The 16,660-nt window shown below is 43.2% G+C and overlaps 1 protein-coding gene across 4 annotated transcripts in view; it reads right to left on the bottom strand.

The window, feature by feature from the left end:
• The window catches only part of cacna1ab (calcium channel, voltage-dependent, P/Q type, alpha 1A subunit, b), a 113,159-nt gene that overhangs the window by 70,809 nt on the left and 25,690 nt on the right, over window positions 1–16,660 (bottom strand). For all 4 annotated transcript variants that reach the window (XM_086082162.1, XM_086082163.1, XM_086082161.1 and 1 more), the window contains 5 exons: window positions 13,443–13,549; window positions 13,209–13,348; window positions 1,280–1,371; window positions 1,047–1,199; window positions 791–978 (listed from right to left, as the gene is read on the bottom strand). In XM_086082162.1, coding sequence (XP_085938288.1) covers window positions 791–978; window positions 1,047–1,199; window positions 1,280–1,371; window positions 13,209–13,348; window positions 13,443–13,549 — 680 coding nt within the window. The remainder of the gene's footprint in view (window positions 1–790; window positions 979–1,046; window positions 1,200–1,279; window positions 1,372–13,208; window positions 13,349–13,442; window positions 13,550–16,660) is intronic.

Raw genomic sequence — 16,660 nt, 5'->3', positions numbered from 1 at the left:
ATTGATCCATTTCAAATATAGATAGGAAGCTGAAACATCAATAAACATCAGTGGCAGAACTACATGTTAAAGTGCCAGGGCAGATTTTTTTTCCTTTGTGCCAGTTCAGCACTGCTGTGATGTCATTTTCACTCGACAGCAAGTAGCAAAATGGCCACCTTCTGATATTGACAAAAACGGCTGGATTTTGCTGCTTAACTCATAATCCACTCACACAATATTAACCAGAATACCATATTTAGGCTGCATAGAACATATTATTGTCAATAATTTTTGGGGGGATTTGACTTCCTCTTTAACTCATTTACCCGCAGCCATTTTCACTGAAGCAATCCCCTTCACTCTGATTCTTGAGTCTCTTCTTTCATCAGGAAAAACTCCCATTTGAATCTGTTTCCGTTTTGCAGCAATTAGCATTAGAATATAGCTAAATTTAATCATTATCATTAATCATTAAAACAGTGGGGAAAATAGCTTGTTGCAACATAGCCCTGGTTGATCTCATTTACTCTGCTGCCACCTGCTGGCCGTTTTTTTGTAATAACTACCATTGCTTTAAGCGACCTCTTCATGTCAGAAGCTGTATCAAAGCCTTTTGTATGCTCGAGCATTTTAAAAAACAAAAAACATTAAACAACGTATAAATACGTTTTTGGGAGTGCAGGACAAATTATTTAAAAAAACGTATTTCTACGTTTTGGGGGTTTGAATGAGTTCATAGTCAGCAGCATCGTATGTAGTTACTTTACAACGCTGCTAACTATTCTTCTGTTGGAAGCAGCGGACTCACGTGGTAGAGCATCTCGGTCCAGCCCTCCATGGTGATGCACTGGAAGACGGTGAGGACGGCAAACAGGATGTTGTCAAACTGCGTGATGCCGTAGTTGGGCCCGATCCAGCCGTCCCGACACGTGGTGCCGTTGGGGCACAGCCTGGACGGCAACTTGGCGCCGCATGGAACCTTGTCGACGATCTCACCTGAGGAAAGACGTTGGCGTTGGCGTTTGACTGCCGCATAAATAGCGACGCGCTTGACTGAGGCTCACCCGTGATGTCATCGTAGCAGGTGGTGTGGAACTTCCCCATGTAGAACTCCAGGCCGATGATGGCGAACATGAGGATGGCCACGAACAGCAGCAGGCCGATCTGCAGCAGCGGGATCATGGCCTTCATAATGGACTTGAGCACCACCTGCAGGCCTGGAGGACACGCGGCGCGGGACGGCACGTTGAGAAGGAATCTCCGAAAAGTCAGCGCGAAGGTTTTCGCGCGCACTTACTGGGAATTCCCGACACCAGTTTGAGAGGCCGCAGCACTCGCACGGCTCGGAGCGTCCTCAGGTCAATGTAAGAGCGCAGAGATGATAAAATCCTGCCAGATGAAAAAGGGAAAAGGTGATCACTCGGGATGGATGATTTAAAATAAACAACATAATAGTGTTTTTTTTCCTCAATATTTTTAGTTTAGTATCCAATTATATTTGTCATATCATGCAAACCCATATATTTTTTTTTAATAAGAGCAAGGAATAAATTAATCTGTCATACAAAAAAAAAAAAAAATTCAATTATACATAAATTCTACCATTCAAGCATATTTTTTAAACAATATTGCGATTGAAGTTTAGTATCCAATTATTTTTGTCATAGTCCGCAAACCCATGTATTATTATTATTATTTTTTTTTTTTTACAAAAACAATGACTAAATTAATCTGCAATACAAAAAAACTAAATCAGGTCAATTATACATAAATGTTGCCATTCAAGAGTAGGGATGGATGATTTAAAAAAAATTATCTAATAGTGTTTTTTTCCCCCCTTTTTTCCTCAATATTGCGATTGCAGTTATTTTTGTCATAGTCCGCAAACTCATGCATTTTTTTTAATTTTTTACAAAAACAAGGGGAAAAATCATCTGTAATACAAAAAAAAAAAAATCGGGTCAATTTGACAATAAATGCTGCCATTCAAGCGTTCACAACGGCAGCTTCACAAAATTCTAATAAAAAAAGTATGACGTAAAAACATAATCAGATTAGTCGGTAAACACGTGCTGCCTACGAATAATTGAACTTGAGAAGTAAAAATAAACAACTGAGATGATTCGGTGGCACAAGTGTGCACACCCTCTTCTAACTGCGGGGCGTGGCAGCCCTCCTCCTCCTCCTCCTCCCCCTCCTCCCCCCCCCTCCTCCTCCTCCTTCTCCTCCTCCTCCTCCCCCTCATCCCCCCCCCTCCTCCTCCTCCTTCTCCTCCTCCTCCTCCGTTGTGCTCCCGACAAGTCTTGTTGCTAATTCCAGTAAGAGGTCATTTATTACCAGACGCCATACCGGCAGCCAAGGCCTTCATTCCCTCGATGGCTTTATAACTGCCTCGCTGCTAAAGGCCGACACGGCCGCCCGGAAAAAGAAAAAAAAAAACACGAGCGCTCAGCAAAAAAAATAAATAAATAAGCAGACAGCCCGAGGCCGATGGCGCGAAGCTTCTGCCGAGGGCTCTGTGAGTTCACTCTTGGCGTTCACCGGCCTCAAAGTAAGTCTACTTCCTCATGTCTGTTTATCGACGTCTCCGCAGAGTGTCAGCATTCATCCGAGCGAGACGAGCCAAAAAGAAAGAAAGAAAGAAAGAAAGAAAAAAAAACACTACCGGATGCAGTCGCCCCTGGCAACGCACCAGCCTGCTTGCACTGCGCAGGAGTGACCACTAGGGGGAATCACAGCAAGTAGAGACTGGACTGCAGGCTACGATTTTAGGGATTTTGGGCAGCATTCAGGGGGGATAAATCAGTTGATAAATGAAATCAAAACAAGTGGAAGGAATGGATTATTTATTGTATTGATATATTTCAGACGGTAGGGGCTGCCCGTGAATCTCCTCACATTGGGAACATCACCTTCATCTCTCAAGAACAACTACAAAAGGCCACCATGAGCCCAAAACGGTTGCTTCAAACCAAGATGGCAGACTTCCTGTGTAGTGTAGTTTCTTTTTTGTCGGTCTACTCGTGATAGACATCGATACCAAATGTCATGTTGCTAAGTGGAATTGCCTACATGCGTTTTTCCAAAATGTGACCACAGCCGCACCTTGCGCCTGAAGGATCCCCCGGTAATAGCCGATTTTGAAGCAAAATAGTAGAATTCCTGTGTTTTTTCGAAAATGGTTTCTTGAGACTTTTTTTTGTAGGTCTCACTATGATCGACAGGGATACCAAATTTCATGTTGCTAAGTGGCACTGGCTTCAGGGGCGGATTTTGTATTTGTTTATTTTTTGCATCGCTGGGAAAATGGCCACTTCAAACCAAAATGGCAGTCTTCCTCGTGTCTCTTTTTGAAAATGGCTTCTTGAGGCTTTTTTTGTTGTTGGCCTCCTGCTGATAGACATGGCTACCAAATTTCATGTTGCTAAGTGGAACTGGCTTCAGGGACTGCATTTTTGAAAACACTTCTGGAATGGAGCTACAACCACTTTAAACCAAAATGGCAGACTTCCTGTGTCCTTTCCAAAATGGCTTCTTGAGGCTTTTTTGTAGACCTCCTCATGTTAGACATGGCTACCAAATTTCCTGTTGCTAGGTGGAACTAGCTTCAAGAGCAGGATTTTCCAAAACAGCTCGTCTTTAAAAGACCCCTGGAAAATGTGGCCACTTGAAACCAAAATGGCAGACTTCCTGTGTCCTTTCCAAAATGGCTTCTTGAGGCTTTTTTGTAGGCCTCCTCATGTTAGACATGGCTACCAAATTTCCTGTTGCTAGGTGGAACTAGCTTCAAGAGCAGGATTTTCCAAAACAGCTCGTCTTTAAAAGACCCCTGGAAAATGTGGCCACTTGAAACCAAAATGGCAGACTTCCTGTGTCCTTTCTAAAATGGCTTCTTGAGGCTTTTTTGTAGGCCTCCTCATGTTAGACATGGCTACCAAATTTCCTGTTGCTCGGTGGAACTAGCTTCAAGAGCAGAATTTTCCAAAACAGCTCGTCTTTAAAAGACCCCTGGAAAATGGGGCTAAAATGGCCACTTGAAACCAAAATGGCAGACTTCCTTGTCATGATAGCCACGTCTACTAATTGTATGCTGCTTCAGTGTCTTCAGTGGCAGAATTATATATTAAAAAATGAAAAAAAAAACAAATCCAGGGAGGCTTGCGCAACAAATGTGTGCTTTTCCATTTTCCCCGTTTGCTCCAATCCTCCGCCGGTCTACCTTCCTGCTTAATGGATAAACAACACTTGAGGGAAATTCCCCGGCGACGGGATCGCGGGCATGTCCTCCGAGGCGGCGGGTGAGACGAGCGTGGGCGGATTGGGAAGAAAGTGATATTCCCGACTGTCCAAAGTGTGACATTCCATTGCCGTGTTAAGACGTAGTGATGACAGAGGCGGCAACCTTGCAAGTCACACGCAAACAAAAAACATGCCACCGCTTGACTTAAGAGTTGGAAATGTCCCTCATATGTTCTAGTCTGGATTTTGTCTCATCTCCAAACAATATAACCAGGATCTGTCCCTCAAATGTTAAAGTATTCAATTCTCTCGCAAAGACTTTTGATTTGACTTGATTTGGACTGAAGGAACAAGACTTTGTCCCTCTGAAACACCAGAATCGGAAGACATGACATGTCCCCTCAAAAGGCTTGATCTTTGTCTCCCAAGGACTTCCCCGAAGATGCAGGATTTAGGCTTCTTACTCGAGGACTCCAGACTTGGACTCGAGCTTTAAGACGCAAAACTTGGACATGTCCCTAAAATGTTCAAGTTTTGATTTGGACTTGTCTTCCAAACATATGAATGGGACTTTGACCTAAGCTTGAAGACAAGGACTGGAATTGTCCCTCAAAAACTGGATCGGACTTATTAAGGCACTGTACTCAGACATGTCCTTTAAATGACTAAGTCCCAAAGACCTGACCAAGACTAGAACGTGAACTTTGAAAAAAATAGGACTTGGCTAAGACGAGAGATGTGTTTCAGGCCTTGAACCAGATCTTGGACTTGTCCCTCAAACACAGAACATTTTACAGGGACTTTCAAGACAACGAACTCCAAGGATGACAATAATACGGGGGACGACGTCGGGGGGGCTCCCTCGCCGCCTCCCCTCGGCCAGGTCTCTCCCCGCTTCATGTCCCCGTTGCCACGGCAACCACCGAGTCCTCTCTCTGCTCCCCGAGTCTCCACGGTTACCAGCATGCTCTCGTTCACGAGCGTTACCACGGCAACGCGGCTCGGGCTCATTGATGGAATCAAGCGGTGTCCCCGAGCGATTGATTTTCTGCGCTGGCCGTCCTCCGCCTCCAACACCCCTCGCCCCCCCCCCTCCCTCCCCGCTGCCCCGCCCCTCCCATCCCTGCATGTGTCTTCCGTGAACACAAATACACACTTCAGGTCAGGTGCATTATGTCATCACGTTGTGTGGGTGTGTGGGTGGTGGTCCTCAGTCGGGGACATTGAGGGGACAGAAGCTCACACTGCGTTGACACATGGCACTCCCACAATGTTTACAATGCACACACACACACACACACACACACACACTCACGCGCACACACGGTGGGTGGTGACGATGCACACTAACAAGGTACACGAATGAGCCTCATGCATATTTGAACAAACACGCAAAGCGTAAACAAACAAGGTAGGCTGCATTAGGGGCACTGCACCACCAGATGCCGCTGTTTTTCTTAGTACATGGTTTGATTCAAAGATGCAAACCGGGGTATTTTTTTTAATTTATTCTATTTCATCTTAAATTAAATATTGTGTATGGCTTATTTTTTTTATTTTATTTTTTTTATTTCAGATTAAGTTTACTATTGAATTGATGTTTTATTTGATTATTATTTTACTATTTAAATACAGGAATATTTAATTGTATTAAATAAAAATGGGCATAATAAAATAAATATGAAATAAATATTTTTACGAATCATTGAAGTGTTGGAAATTGCCTGCGCTCTCCGATGACGTCATGTTCATGGTTGAACCAACGTGCCGTTTTTGGGGTCAGTCTTACCATGAAATCATTGACGAAAAAAGTTACAAGGCGGACAAAATCAAACATGGGCCACGAACCGCATGCTGCTTCACCCACTCTTAAGACATTATCATTGATTTCCACATTTTGTCCATTCTGATGGCATTTTCTCACACAAACACTCAAACCCCCGATGAGGTGGTATGCCCCGATTACTTTCCTGATGGGAACAGTCCGCCGGCTGAGCGTGACTGTGGGGGGGGGTGGAAGGGTGCGAGTTGAACGGAGGGGGGGCTTGGGAGTGTCAGGCTTTCCTTGGCGAAGCTTTCACGGGGCGGAAGCACTCTGCCGCTCCCGACCGCATTCTCCATCCTCTTCATTTTCTCACTCGGCCATTATTGCTGAGCTCAGCCGAGTGCTAACGCGCACATGATGAACCCCGGCGCCCTCCCGCCAACTCCGATCCCATCGCGTCCCGTCCCGTCCCGTCCCGTCCTGTCGTCAAACCTGCTCCGAAATTGCTCTTGAACCCGCCAAAATCGAGACTTGGCGGGAAGTGCTGATGCTGTCACTATTAGGATAAATGAAGGTGAGGCATAAAAAGTGACGCAACATCTCAGTCCAAACAGCCTCGACTCGTATCTTGCTTAGTTAGAAAATCCGGTTTGATTGATTGACCTTGATCAATCATAACAAAAGGACACGCTGAACTCATTCACTCGCAGCCGTTTTCACGACAGCAATCCCTCTTCGCTGGTTTTGCAAGGCCCGCAGAATATTGTTGTTCTATTGCTATAAAAACATGGAACCGAAGCAAAGAAAGATTCGAGTCTCTTCTTGTCCGTCGGTGCAAATGTCGTCTGTTCTGGATCGACACTCGAAAAACTGGTTGGGTCAAAAGTAACCCAATTATGGAACAAAAATGGACCGATCCACTTTGTGGGTCAATTTAACCCAACGATAACCCGTGCCCGAAATTGAACAGGAAGTTGGTCATTTCAGTTGGCGTTAACTCCAAAGGAAGTTGCCCATATTAGCATATCAGAAGTCGACCGTTGGGTCGTTGCTAAGCTTTGAATTTGTCTGTGCAATTTAAAGCAAGTACGTGAGTTTTTTAAAATATATTTTAAAAGTACGTAAATATAAAAATATATATATATAAGTTCACAAAATGAATTTTATATTCAGTAGACTATTTAATTTCAGTGTCCTAAAAACTCAGCATCTCCCCCATACCAGAATGGTTTGATCCAATTTGTCATATGCCACCTGAATCACCCGTCAATCACTTGAAAACTTTATTTAAAATGTAGTTAAACATTTATTTTTGAGAACACAGCTTTACTGTGATCCCAAAAGGTAACACGTCATGTTGATAATATTGATTGATTGATTGATAGCTAAATCTTTTTTTATTTCCAAATAGTTCAAAGGGCCCAAATAGACAAATAGAGTTTGATGATGCTGCTTCGGTTTTATTTATTTATTTTTTCTTCTATCAGAAATGCTTTGCGCTGAAAAAATAGAGTCAAACTCTGATTATTAATTCGAGGATTTTCTGAAAGCTAAACATTTTTTTTAATAAAATGCCCCCGTGGAAGATACATGAAAAGTCACAAGAAGCCATGTCCTGAAGTGAACAGGAAGTCAGCCATTTTGGTTTGAAGCAGCCATTTTAGATGATCATTTCGCCAAATTGACTCAAATATGGCAAACCCAAACATCTAAATGTTGGCGCGCTTTCGGGCCTGACTTGTCCCCAGAAAATTCCAGGGCCTGCGGACCAAACCATATTTGGTGTTCACACCCAACCACCCTGCCCCCAAAATGTACATCTTCACTTCCGACGCAAACACCCGAAAATATTTTACTGAGCTTGACGATCCGCGTTGGCCTAAAAAGTGGACGGGCCGGGGACGTTGGAAGTTACGCGCGCGCTGCAACCTTTTAGTTGATGGCGTTGGTTGGAGGGCACGCGGCCGTAAATGACTGCAGAGCAATAAAGCTAATTGAAGTGATGGCAAAGGGACAATTTCCAGCCAGGTACTCGTTTCTCTCTCTCTCTCTCTCTCTCTCTCTCTCTCTCTCTCTCTCTCTCTCTCTCTCTCTCTCATCTCTCTCTCTCTCTCTCTCTCTCTCTCTCTCTCTCTCACTCTCTCTCTCCTCTCTCTCTCTCTCTCTCTCTCTCTCTCTCTCTCTCTCTCTCTCTCTCTCTCTCTCTCTCTCTCTCTCCTCTCTGACCTCATTTTGCTGGACGTCATGTCCCGGCGACTGTAGCCACGGTAACCCCTTCCTGCGTGGACACGGCTTGATTTAACGGGGACATCTTGTGCTTGTCCTGCTAGAAATATCCTGTATGCTAGCTATTATTAGTTATTCATAGTCTGGGCAAATTCAGTTGACTGGAAGTGGGGGTTTTATTTTTGGTGTATCTTTTAGCTGATAATGGAGAAAATGTTACAAAAAAAAAAAAAAAAAAAAGTTCCATGTTCAAAATTATTGATACTTTTTTTTCTTTTTTTTTGCTACTATAGAGACGCAATGGTTCCGATTTTGCTATGAAGTCCGGCAAAGGTGGCAAATCCAGATCCAGAAAGTAAAAACCTTGCCACAGTTTGGCTTTAGCCCCAGGGCGCTAGCTAGCGAGCTCCCTAGCTAGCTCCCCGGGTACTCGGGTTACTTGCTAGCACAAGGGGCTAAAGCAAAACTGTGGCAAGGTTTTTTTTTCAAAATTCTAAATTTCTATTTAGGATTGTTCAGCTCTACACTCTAAAAAAAGAGTTGCTTCAAGTGGTAACACACGATTGAATGAAGTGAATCCAAATTTAATATATTAAGTTGAATTAACTCACGTGGTTAAAGTCAATGACGTGAAAATGAGTTAAACTTACTATATTGACTTGGATTAAGTTCATTCAATCGTTTGTTACCACTTGAATTGCGTCATAAGTGGACAGCTGGAAAAATGGCCACTTGGAATCAAAATGGCTGACTTGTCGTGTCTTTTGGGCCATGGCTTCTTGAGACTTTTTTTTTTTTTTTTTTGCACGTCTCCTTATAATAGACGTGCCCACCCAATTACATGTTGCCGAACATGTTAAACTGCTTTCAGGGGCTGAGTTTGCAAAAACGTACACAATTTTCATATTGCGTAAAAAAGGGGGTCAGTAGAAGAAAAACTAAAATCGACCCTAAGAACAATTTGAACCATGTGAATGAAGCCTCTTTGGGTTTCGTGATCCTCCGCCAGTGGGTGGATTATTATTTTTTTATTTATCATAAAAACGTCCCCCCCCCCCCCTAGCGGAAAGATTCTACATGAATAAACATGAAGACCGAAGGTCCATAAATTGGCCATATAGGCCACGCATAGTAATCGTGCGTATCCCTTTGAAGCGTTCGCTCGTGTGTGTGAGAGAGAAGAGCATAAGATAACGGCAGTGTGTGTCAGGCAGGCTTCGCCGCCGCCGCCGCCGGGGTGATTGATCACGAGGAGCGGGGAAAAGCAGGTTACTGCAGCACTCGCACCCCCATCCGCCCCCCCCCCCCCCCCGCCTCCCCCTTTCTCCCTTTCCTTCCATCTCCATCTTTGCCTCGCCTCCTTCCTCAGATGCTCTCCGGCTCGCCATGCATCACTCTCGCTAGCTCGCCTCTCCGCCCTCCCGTCCTGTTCCGGGGGCGAGCTCGAGGGAAAACGGAGAGACGTCGTCACGTGCGCTCTGCTCTTTCCTCCCGCCTCTTCTTCTCGGCGTTATTTACAGTTTGTCCGGGCCGGGCCGGACCTGATTGCGGCGGTGGGAGGGCCAGTTTGAAATTGCTTCCTTCTTCACCGGTGGACGCACAAAAAAAAAAAAAATAAATAAAAATAAAGGCTTAACGGGTCATGTTTGAAAAGACACAGGAAGTCAGCCATTTTGGTTTGAAGCAGCAATTATAGGGTCATTTGGGTGGAAATGCACATTAGGTTGGCTCGTGCTTTTTGAAAAATTCGCCAGTTTCACATTTGGTAGCCATGTCTGCCGCGAGTGGTCTCAAGAAGTCGGGGGTCCGAAAAGACTTAGGAAGTCAGTCATTTTGGTTTGAAGCAATAATTAGAGGGAAAATGGAATTTAAAATATTGCTTAGCATTACAAAATTGCAATGAGGCGTACGAGACTTAAATTATGTTTAAAAAAAAAAAAAAGTTCTTACCATGGCGTCTGTCTTGACGAGACCCACAAAAAAAGTCAAGTCGCCGTGCCCAAAACAGACCAAAAAAAAAAAGTCTGCTGTTTTGGTTTGGAGAGAACATTATTGCCTCATTTTGGCAAGTTCGTAAAGTTGTGTAATTGCTACCAAATTCGAAACCACAAATACTCGACAAATTGGTGACGGTAAATTTGGAAAGATTTGAGTTTTCATCAATGTCTGCAAAGTTTGATGACTCGCTGCCCCCAAATTGTCGCATGCTGACAATTATGGATGTAAACCAAATGTTAACATTCGGCTGATGGTTAGCGTGTTTCGCACGGACTAGCGCTTTAAAAAAATATATTTTTAGAAAAATAGCAACCATATAGACACTTGTGGTGTTTAGGTTTTATCATAACAGCTCATCATAGCTAACATTAGCCCGTGTATGAAAATCAGCCATGCAAGTGAATGAATCTTAACGTAAACCTTAACGATGGCTAATTAGTTAGCATGTTTAGCACTGACTAGCACTGAAAAACTGTGGAAATATATGAACGCGCTGTATATGTATTTGGCTAATTAGTTGATATTGACTAGCTGTTAAAATTATAATTTTTTTTAATCTTTGTGTTTAGGCTGTTAGCATAGCAGTTAACTATTAGCATGCACGAGTCATTTGAAACACTACCTTTGAGCGCTTACCTATTTCAACACACAGTGGATAATGAAAAGATTGACACCCACAAGGTGACTTGACTTGACCCCACAAAAGCGGCGTTTCATTGTGTACAGATGCCACAAGATGGCAGCAAAGCGCTTAAAACGGAGAGATCATAAAGCATCAACACCGCGCTTCGAGCACGTGCACAATCGTGAAGCCGCGTTACATAAAACACATTTAGTTAAACTACTAAACACAAACAAACCATCAACAGCCCCAATCCAAAGTATTAGCTACGCTAGCCTAAATAGCATGCTAGCACAAACTGACGTGACGTCACATATGGGCGAATAAATTTCATAAACGAGTTCCTACATAAAAATAAAAAAAACACCTATGTAAACAACTTCACAAACAAAGACCACTGTTAAGTTCAACATGACGGCAAAAGTGCATTTGGCTAATTAGTTTAGCATTTTTAGCCTTGACAAGTGTTTTCATTCGCAAGCAAATACACACGTTTAGTTTAGCGTTTCAGCATTTTATTTATCTTTTTTGTTAAACATTGCCGAATGAGTGCTTTTTCCTGAGCCGTTACCATAACGACGAGTCCATAACCGCTGCCCCCCCCCATACCCCCCCCCCTTCCCCCCTCAACCCTCATGTCCCCTCGCCGAGATGACATTTCACTTTGGCCCGGCGGATGCTCCCCGTGGCGGCGCTCAGATCACGCCGCTGAGGGGGCGTGTGCACGTGTGTGCGCACGTACGTGGGGTTCTCATTAGAGGTGCGCATCATGCCGTGTCAAAGCAGGACTGCTGCTGTGTCTGTGTGTGTGTGTGTGCGCGTGTGCGTGCGTGTGTGTATCGTGTTGCTCCCTTGACAAACACTATATCTTGTTACCATCCACCATCCACCGCCATCCTGCCCATTCTCTCCTGGGCCGCCATATTTAGATCACGCGACAAAAACACACGCTCACACGCACACGCCACCTGCCACCCACGCACACGCGCGCGCGCGCGAACGCGAACGCGAACGCAGCAGTATCAAGATGGTAGAAAACAACAGCAGCAATTTAAAGAAAAATTAGGAAACATACACAAGGAGATATAATACGGATAAAATGTAACACATTTACATAATAATACTTAAATATAATTGTAATCTGTATAATACTACTGCCTTTAAATAATGCCATTGTTTGAGTTTTTGTGCTAACATTTAAAAATGTCACATTCAGTATGTCATGTATTTGTACTTTTTAAGTGATAATAATAATAATAATAATAATAATAATAATAATAATTAGGTCTGGGTATCGATTCTAATTTCCTCATTCGATCCGTTTGACTTCATTCCGATAATAATTATTAACGCAACATCAAGGTTTCCTTAAAAGGACATGATAAAAAAAAATCCACAAACATTAAATTCCAAATAAAATGTTGTGGATTAATGATTTAGTGTTAACATTTCATCGCTGCTATGTGAAAAACATTTTAGATTTGTACGTTTTTAGGATGTCTGCATTCAGTTTCATCCCAAAAACATAAACATGTAAATAATATTAATAGTAATAATAATAATAACTAATGTATATATTTATTTATTTTTAAATTAAAGACAAAAATGGACATAAGTGTTTTTCACATAGCAGCGACGATTTGCATCAGCAAGGATGACATGAAAATATTTTAATAATTCTAAGTACAATAATTAAGTTATTTCATAAATGTAAGAGAATACTTTGAAATTCATGCGAATGGAAACAGAAAACAGAAAAATAAAAAAATAAAAACTCGGCCTTTAAAATTCTATTTTCTTATAAATTTATGGGGAAAATAAATAATAAATTAATCGATTCATGGTTTTATGAATCGATATCAGGCTCGAAAAGGAAAATCGATTTGATGTTGATTATTAGATTTTTTTTAGACCCAGTCCTAATAATAATAATAATAATAATAATAATAAAGATATTTGTAACACTTTACATTTATCAAATACATCTCAAAGTGCACATTATGCATATATTTCATGAGGATTTAGGAGTTTATTGGCATATAATGAACCATGAAAGGAACATGAAATATAAAATAATTGAATCTCATAAATGTATAATGAGTAATTGGAATTTAAAGTGTGAGAACATTTTGGGGAAACTATTTTTTTTTAAATACAATTTTCTTCAATTTAAATTCGTGTCGTACCTTTGGCCACAATGTGATGTGTTTTTTTCCCCCCGAAAAATTACTTACACTCCGGAGCAATTTATCGATTAAGAAATACGGTAATCAGATTACAGTATAATTTTTAGGCTAGCGAGGCAGCATAGACTATATTGTCACAAAGCATATTTTTCTCTCTCATTTAAAAAACTTAAAAATGGATCCAACTCACCCAGTGAGCACGACCACAAAGTCCATGACGTTCCAGCCGTTGCGCAGGTACGAGCCCTTGTGCAGCGCGAAGCCCAGCGCCAGGATCTTGATGCCCGACTCGAAGCAGAAAATGGCGATGAAATAGGGTTCCGTGTCTTCCTGCGGCGGCGGCGGGAGGCGGCGGGGAGCAGAAACAGGAAGTGAAGAGGAGCGTCACGCCGCATCGCCATCGGAACCGTGCTTTGCGCATTACCAGTCGCTCGGACAGCGGCGTCTTGTCGTCGTCGGGCAGGTGCTGCTCCAGCGCCAGCACGATGCAGTTTGCGATGATGGTGGTGAGGATCATCCATTCAAAGGGAGTGGCGCTTCGGTTAAGGGCCAAATACAAGAGCGGGGCCATAAACACACGGGTTCAAGTCGTGGAAAGAAGAGTCGAGGTTTCAATGGCAAAGGGATGGATTTCGTGAGCTTTCTGTTTATTTTACGGCACGAACATGTTTTTGAACATGTCCACCAAGTTTCACGATGCTACGTTGAACTCGCTTTGGAGGCTAGCAGTTAAGTTTAGGTTTTAAATTGGCCTGTAAATGGATAAAATAACGCTAAAACTGTTGTTTTCACAGCAAATAGCCGACTTCCTGTTGCTTTGCGATCATTTTTCGTTGGTCTCGTCATGACAAAACATACCCACCAAATTCCATGCTGCTAAGTGGAAGTTAGCTGTTCAAAAAAAAAACCAATACCCACCAAATTTGGCGTCAATTCTCACCAGGATAAACATGCATCATTGAATTCTGCTGCCACACACAATTACACTCAACTTTTTTTTTTTTTTAAGCGTCGAGTAAACGCACTTCAAATTTTGCAGCAATCGGACAAAGTCTTGAGAAGGAGTTTGTCTCGAAAGACTCTAAAATGGCCAAATCAAAATGGCAGACGTCTTGGGTTTCTTCTGCTAGATTTTTTTTGCGAGTCGACCCATGCCTAACAAATTTCATGCCATCAAGTTTGGGTGGGTGATTTTTTTTTTTTTTTAAACCAAAACCAAATTCAAAATTTCACCAAAGTGACCTAAAAATGACTCCTTTAAACCAAAATGGCCGACTTCTTGGGACATCTTTGTGTGTCGTCTACTCGTAATCGACGCGCCAACCACATTTCATGTTGCTAAATGAAATGAAACCATCTTCAGGCGCTGACTTTTTCCCAAACACTTTTTCACACAACCACACCGAAGCAAACCCAAGTGTTTTCGTGTGTGTGCGCGCGCGCGCGTGTGCGTGCGTGTATGTGCGAGTCTATGCCTGAGTAATGGCCGCCGGAGGGCCTACGATGACTGGATACATCCAGACAGATCAAGCCTGCGCCTAATTGGTCACTCATTATCCTGTTAGCTTCGCGCGCGCGCGCACGCACGCACGCACGTGTGCGTTTATGTTTGCGCGCGCGCATAGCAGACGGCGAGTCCACGCTGACCCGACGGCCCGCGGATGGCCTCGCCGCGTGTTTGACGTGAGAGGATGAGACAGGTGTGTGTGTGAGATACTAACAAGCGCACACAGAGTAAACGTGCCGGGTCAGAACTTTGTGGTGGTCTTGATTTGTAATCCCCTTGCTTGCTGTGTGTGTGTGTGTGTGTGTGCTACATGCTAGCCTGCTTTAGCATCTATTATTCAGGAGACACTCTGCTGGCCTAACAAGCTGCTGAAAGCAGGAGGTAACACACCCTCCGCGCGCGCGTGTGTGTGTGTGTGTGCGGTGCCCCTCCCTGCACTTTTTCTTCATTCATGTGTTCATACTTTCTTTGACCCGCAGTATTTTCTCGTGGTAAGGCGACGTGCTAACAAACATCCCCGCAGCTTCATGCTAGCTCAGCAGCCGTAAAGCTGTCGGCAGAAGTGATGGCCGGCCAGACAACGCGCACACACACACACGCACACACACAGGGTTCACCTTAGTCACAAATCTTGACACCAAGCGTCCGCCCATGTCACTTCCTGAACACACACGCACGCACGCACACACACACACAGCGCGTTAGCATTGCTCATATTCGCCAGTTGACTTTAATGTGTGCGCTTGTTTTGTGTGTATTCGTGATGAATGTTCAGGAAATGAGGACTTGGGCAGTGAGGACAAGCGTGACATCAGCACCTTCCACGCACACACACACAAACACACACACGCACACACACTCCATGCGCACGCATACAATGCTGCTGCGCCGGTGACTCATCAAGCCAGTGAATCACGCAGATCTGATTTAGAAACAGACGATCTCTCGCGCTGGCACGCGCACGCACGCACGCGCGCTTGTGTACAGGCAGCAGACATGTTCTACCCGGAGAAGGCGTCAAGACGTCGGGGCCGAGCTCAGCGGCGTCCAAAACGTTTTCCTCATTCAGAAAGGTGGATGGACGCGAGGGCCACTTTGGAATTCTTTGACGCAAAATTCATCAAATGCACTCAAAATGATCAAAGATTGATCATAGATTTTGAAAAAAAAAGTCTGCACGCCTCAAATGGCAGACGAAGGTTGGAATATTTCCAAACTTTAACATGACTTTTATAACTCAACTACAAAAATAAATAAATGTGGTAGCACCAACGTGCGTATCTTCTTACAGCTTATAGGATTTACAGAAAAATAATATCAGCATTTGTTAGACGCAATAAAATCACGTTTTACCAACATGAATATCATTTTATTTCGTGCAATATTCATGTTGGTGAAAAATGATTTTCACCAATTTGATCCTAATATGTCAAATTGAAAACAAAATGGTGGGCTTCACGTGTCTTTTTGGGCATGGCTTCTTGAGACTTTTTGTGGGTCTGATGACGACCAAATGTCATGTTGCCAAGTGACAGGCTTCAGAAGCAGAATTTTCAAATATGTCGATTTTTTGCCAAAATGACCCTATGGCTAATTCAAAACAAAATGGCTGACTTCCTGAGTCTTTCTCAGCTTCTTAACACATTTTTGTGGGTCTACTCACAATAGACGCGACGACCAAATGTCATGTTGCTAAGTGACAGGCTTCAGTTGCAGAATTTTCAAACATGTCGATTTTTGCCAAATTAACCTAAAATGGCCAATTCTAAACAAAATGGCTGATTTAATGTGTCTTGAGACTTTTTTTGTGGGTCTACTCATGATAGACGCGCCTACCAAATGTCATGTTGCCAAGTGAAACCTCCTCCAGTGGCAGAATTTTCAAACATGTCGATTTGGGTCAAAATGACCCTAAAATGGCCAATTCAAAACAAAATGGCTGACTTTGTGTCCTTCTCAACGTCTTAAGACTTTTTTTGTGGGTCTACTCATGATAGACGCGCCTACCAAATGTCATGTTGCCAAGTGAAACCTCCTTCAGTTGCAGAATTTTCAAACGTGTCGATTTTTGCCAAATTAACCTAAAATGGCTAATTCAAAACAAAATGGCTGATTTAATGTGTCTTCCTCAATGT

This window comes from Leptonotus elevatus, chromosome 8, assembly GCF_054856555.1.
Source record: "Leptonotus elevatus isolate MCC_2025b chromosome 8, RoL_Lele_1.0, whole genome shotgun sequence".
Taxonomy (NCBI): domain Eukaryota; kingdom Metazoa; phylum Chordata; class Actinopteri; order Syngnathiformes; family Syngnathidae; genus Leptonotus; species Leptonotus elevatus.
The sequence above is the reverse complement of the archived record's forward strand: the minus strand, read 5'-3'. Positions and strand labels throughout refer to the sequence as shown.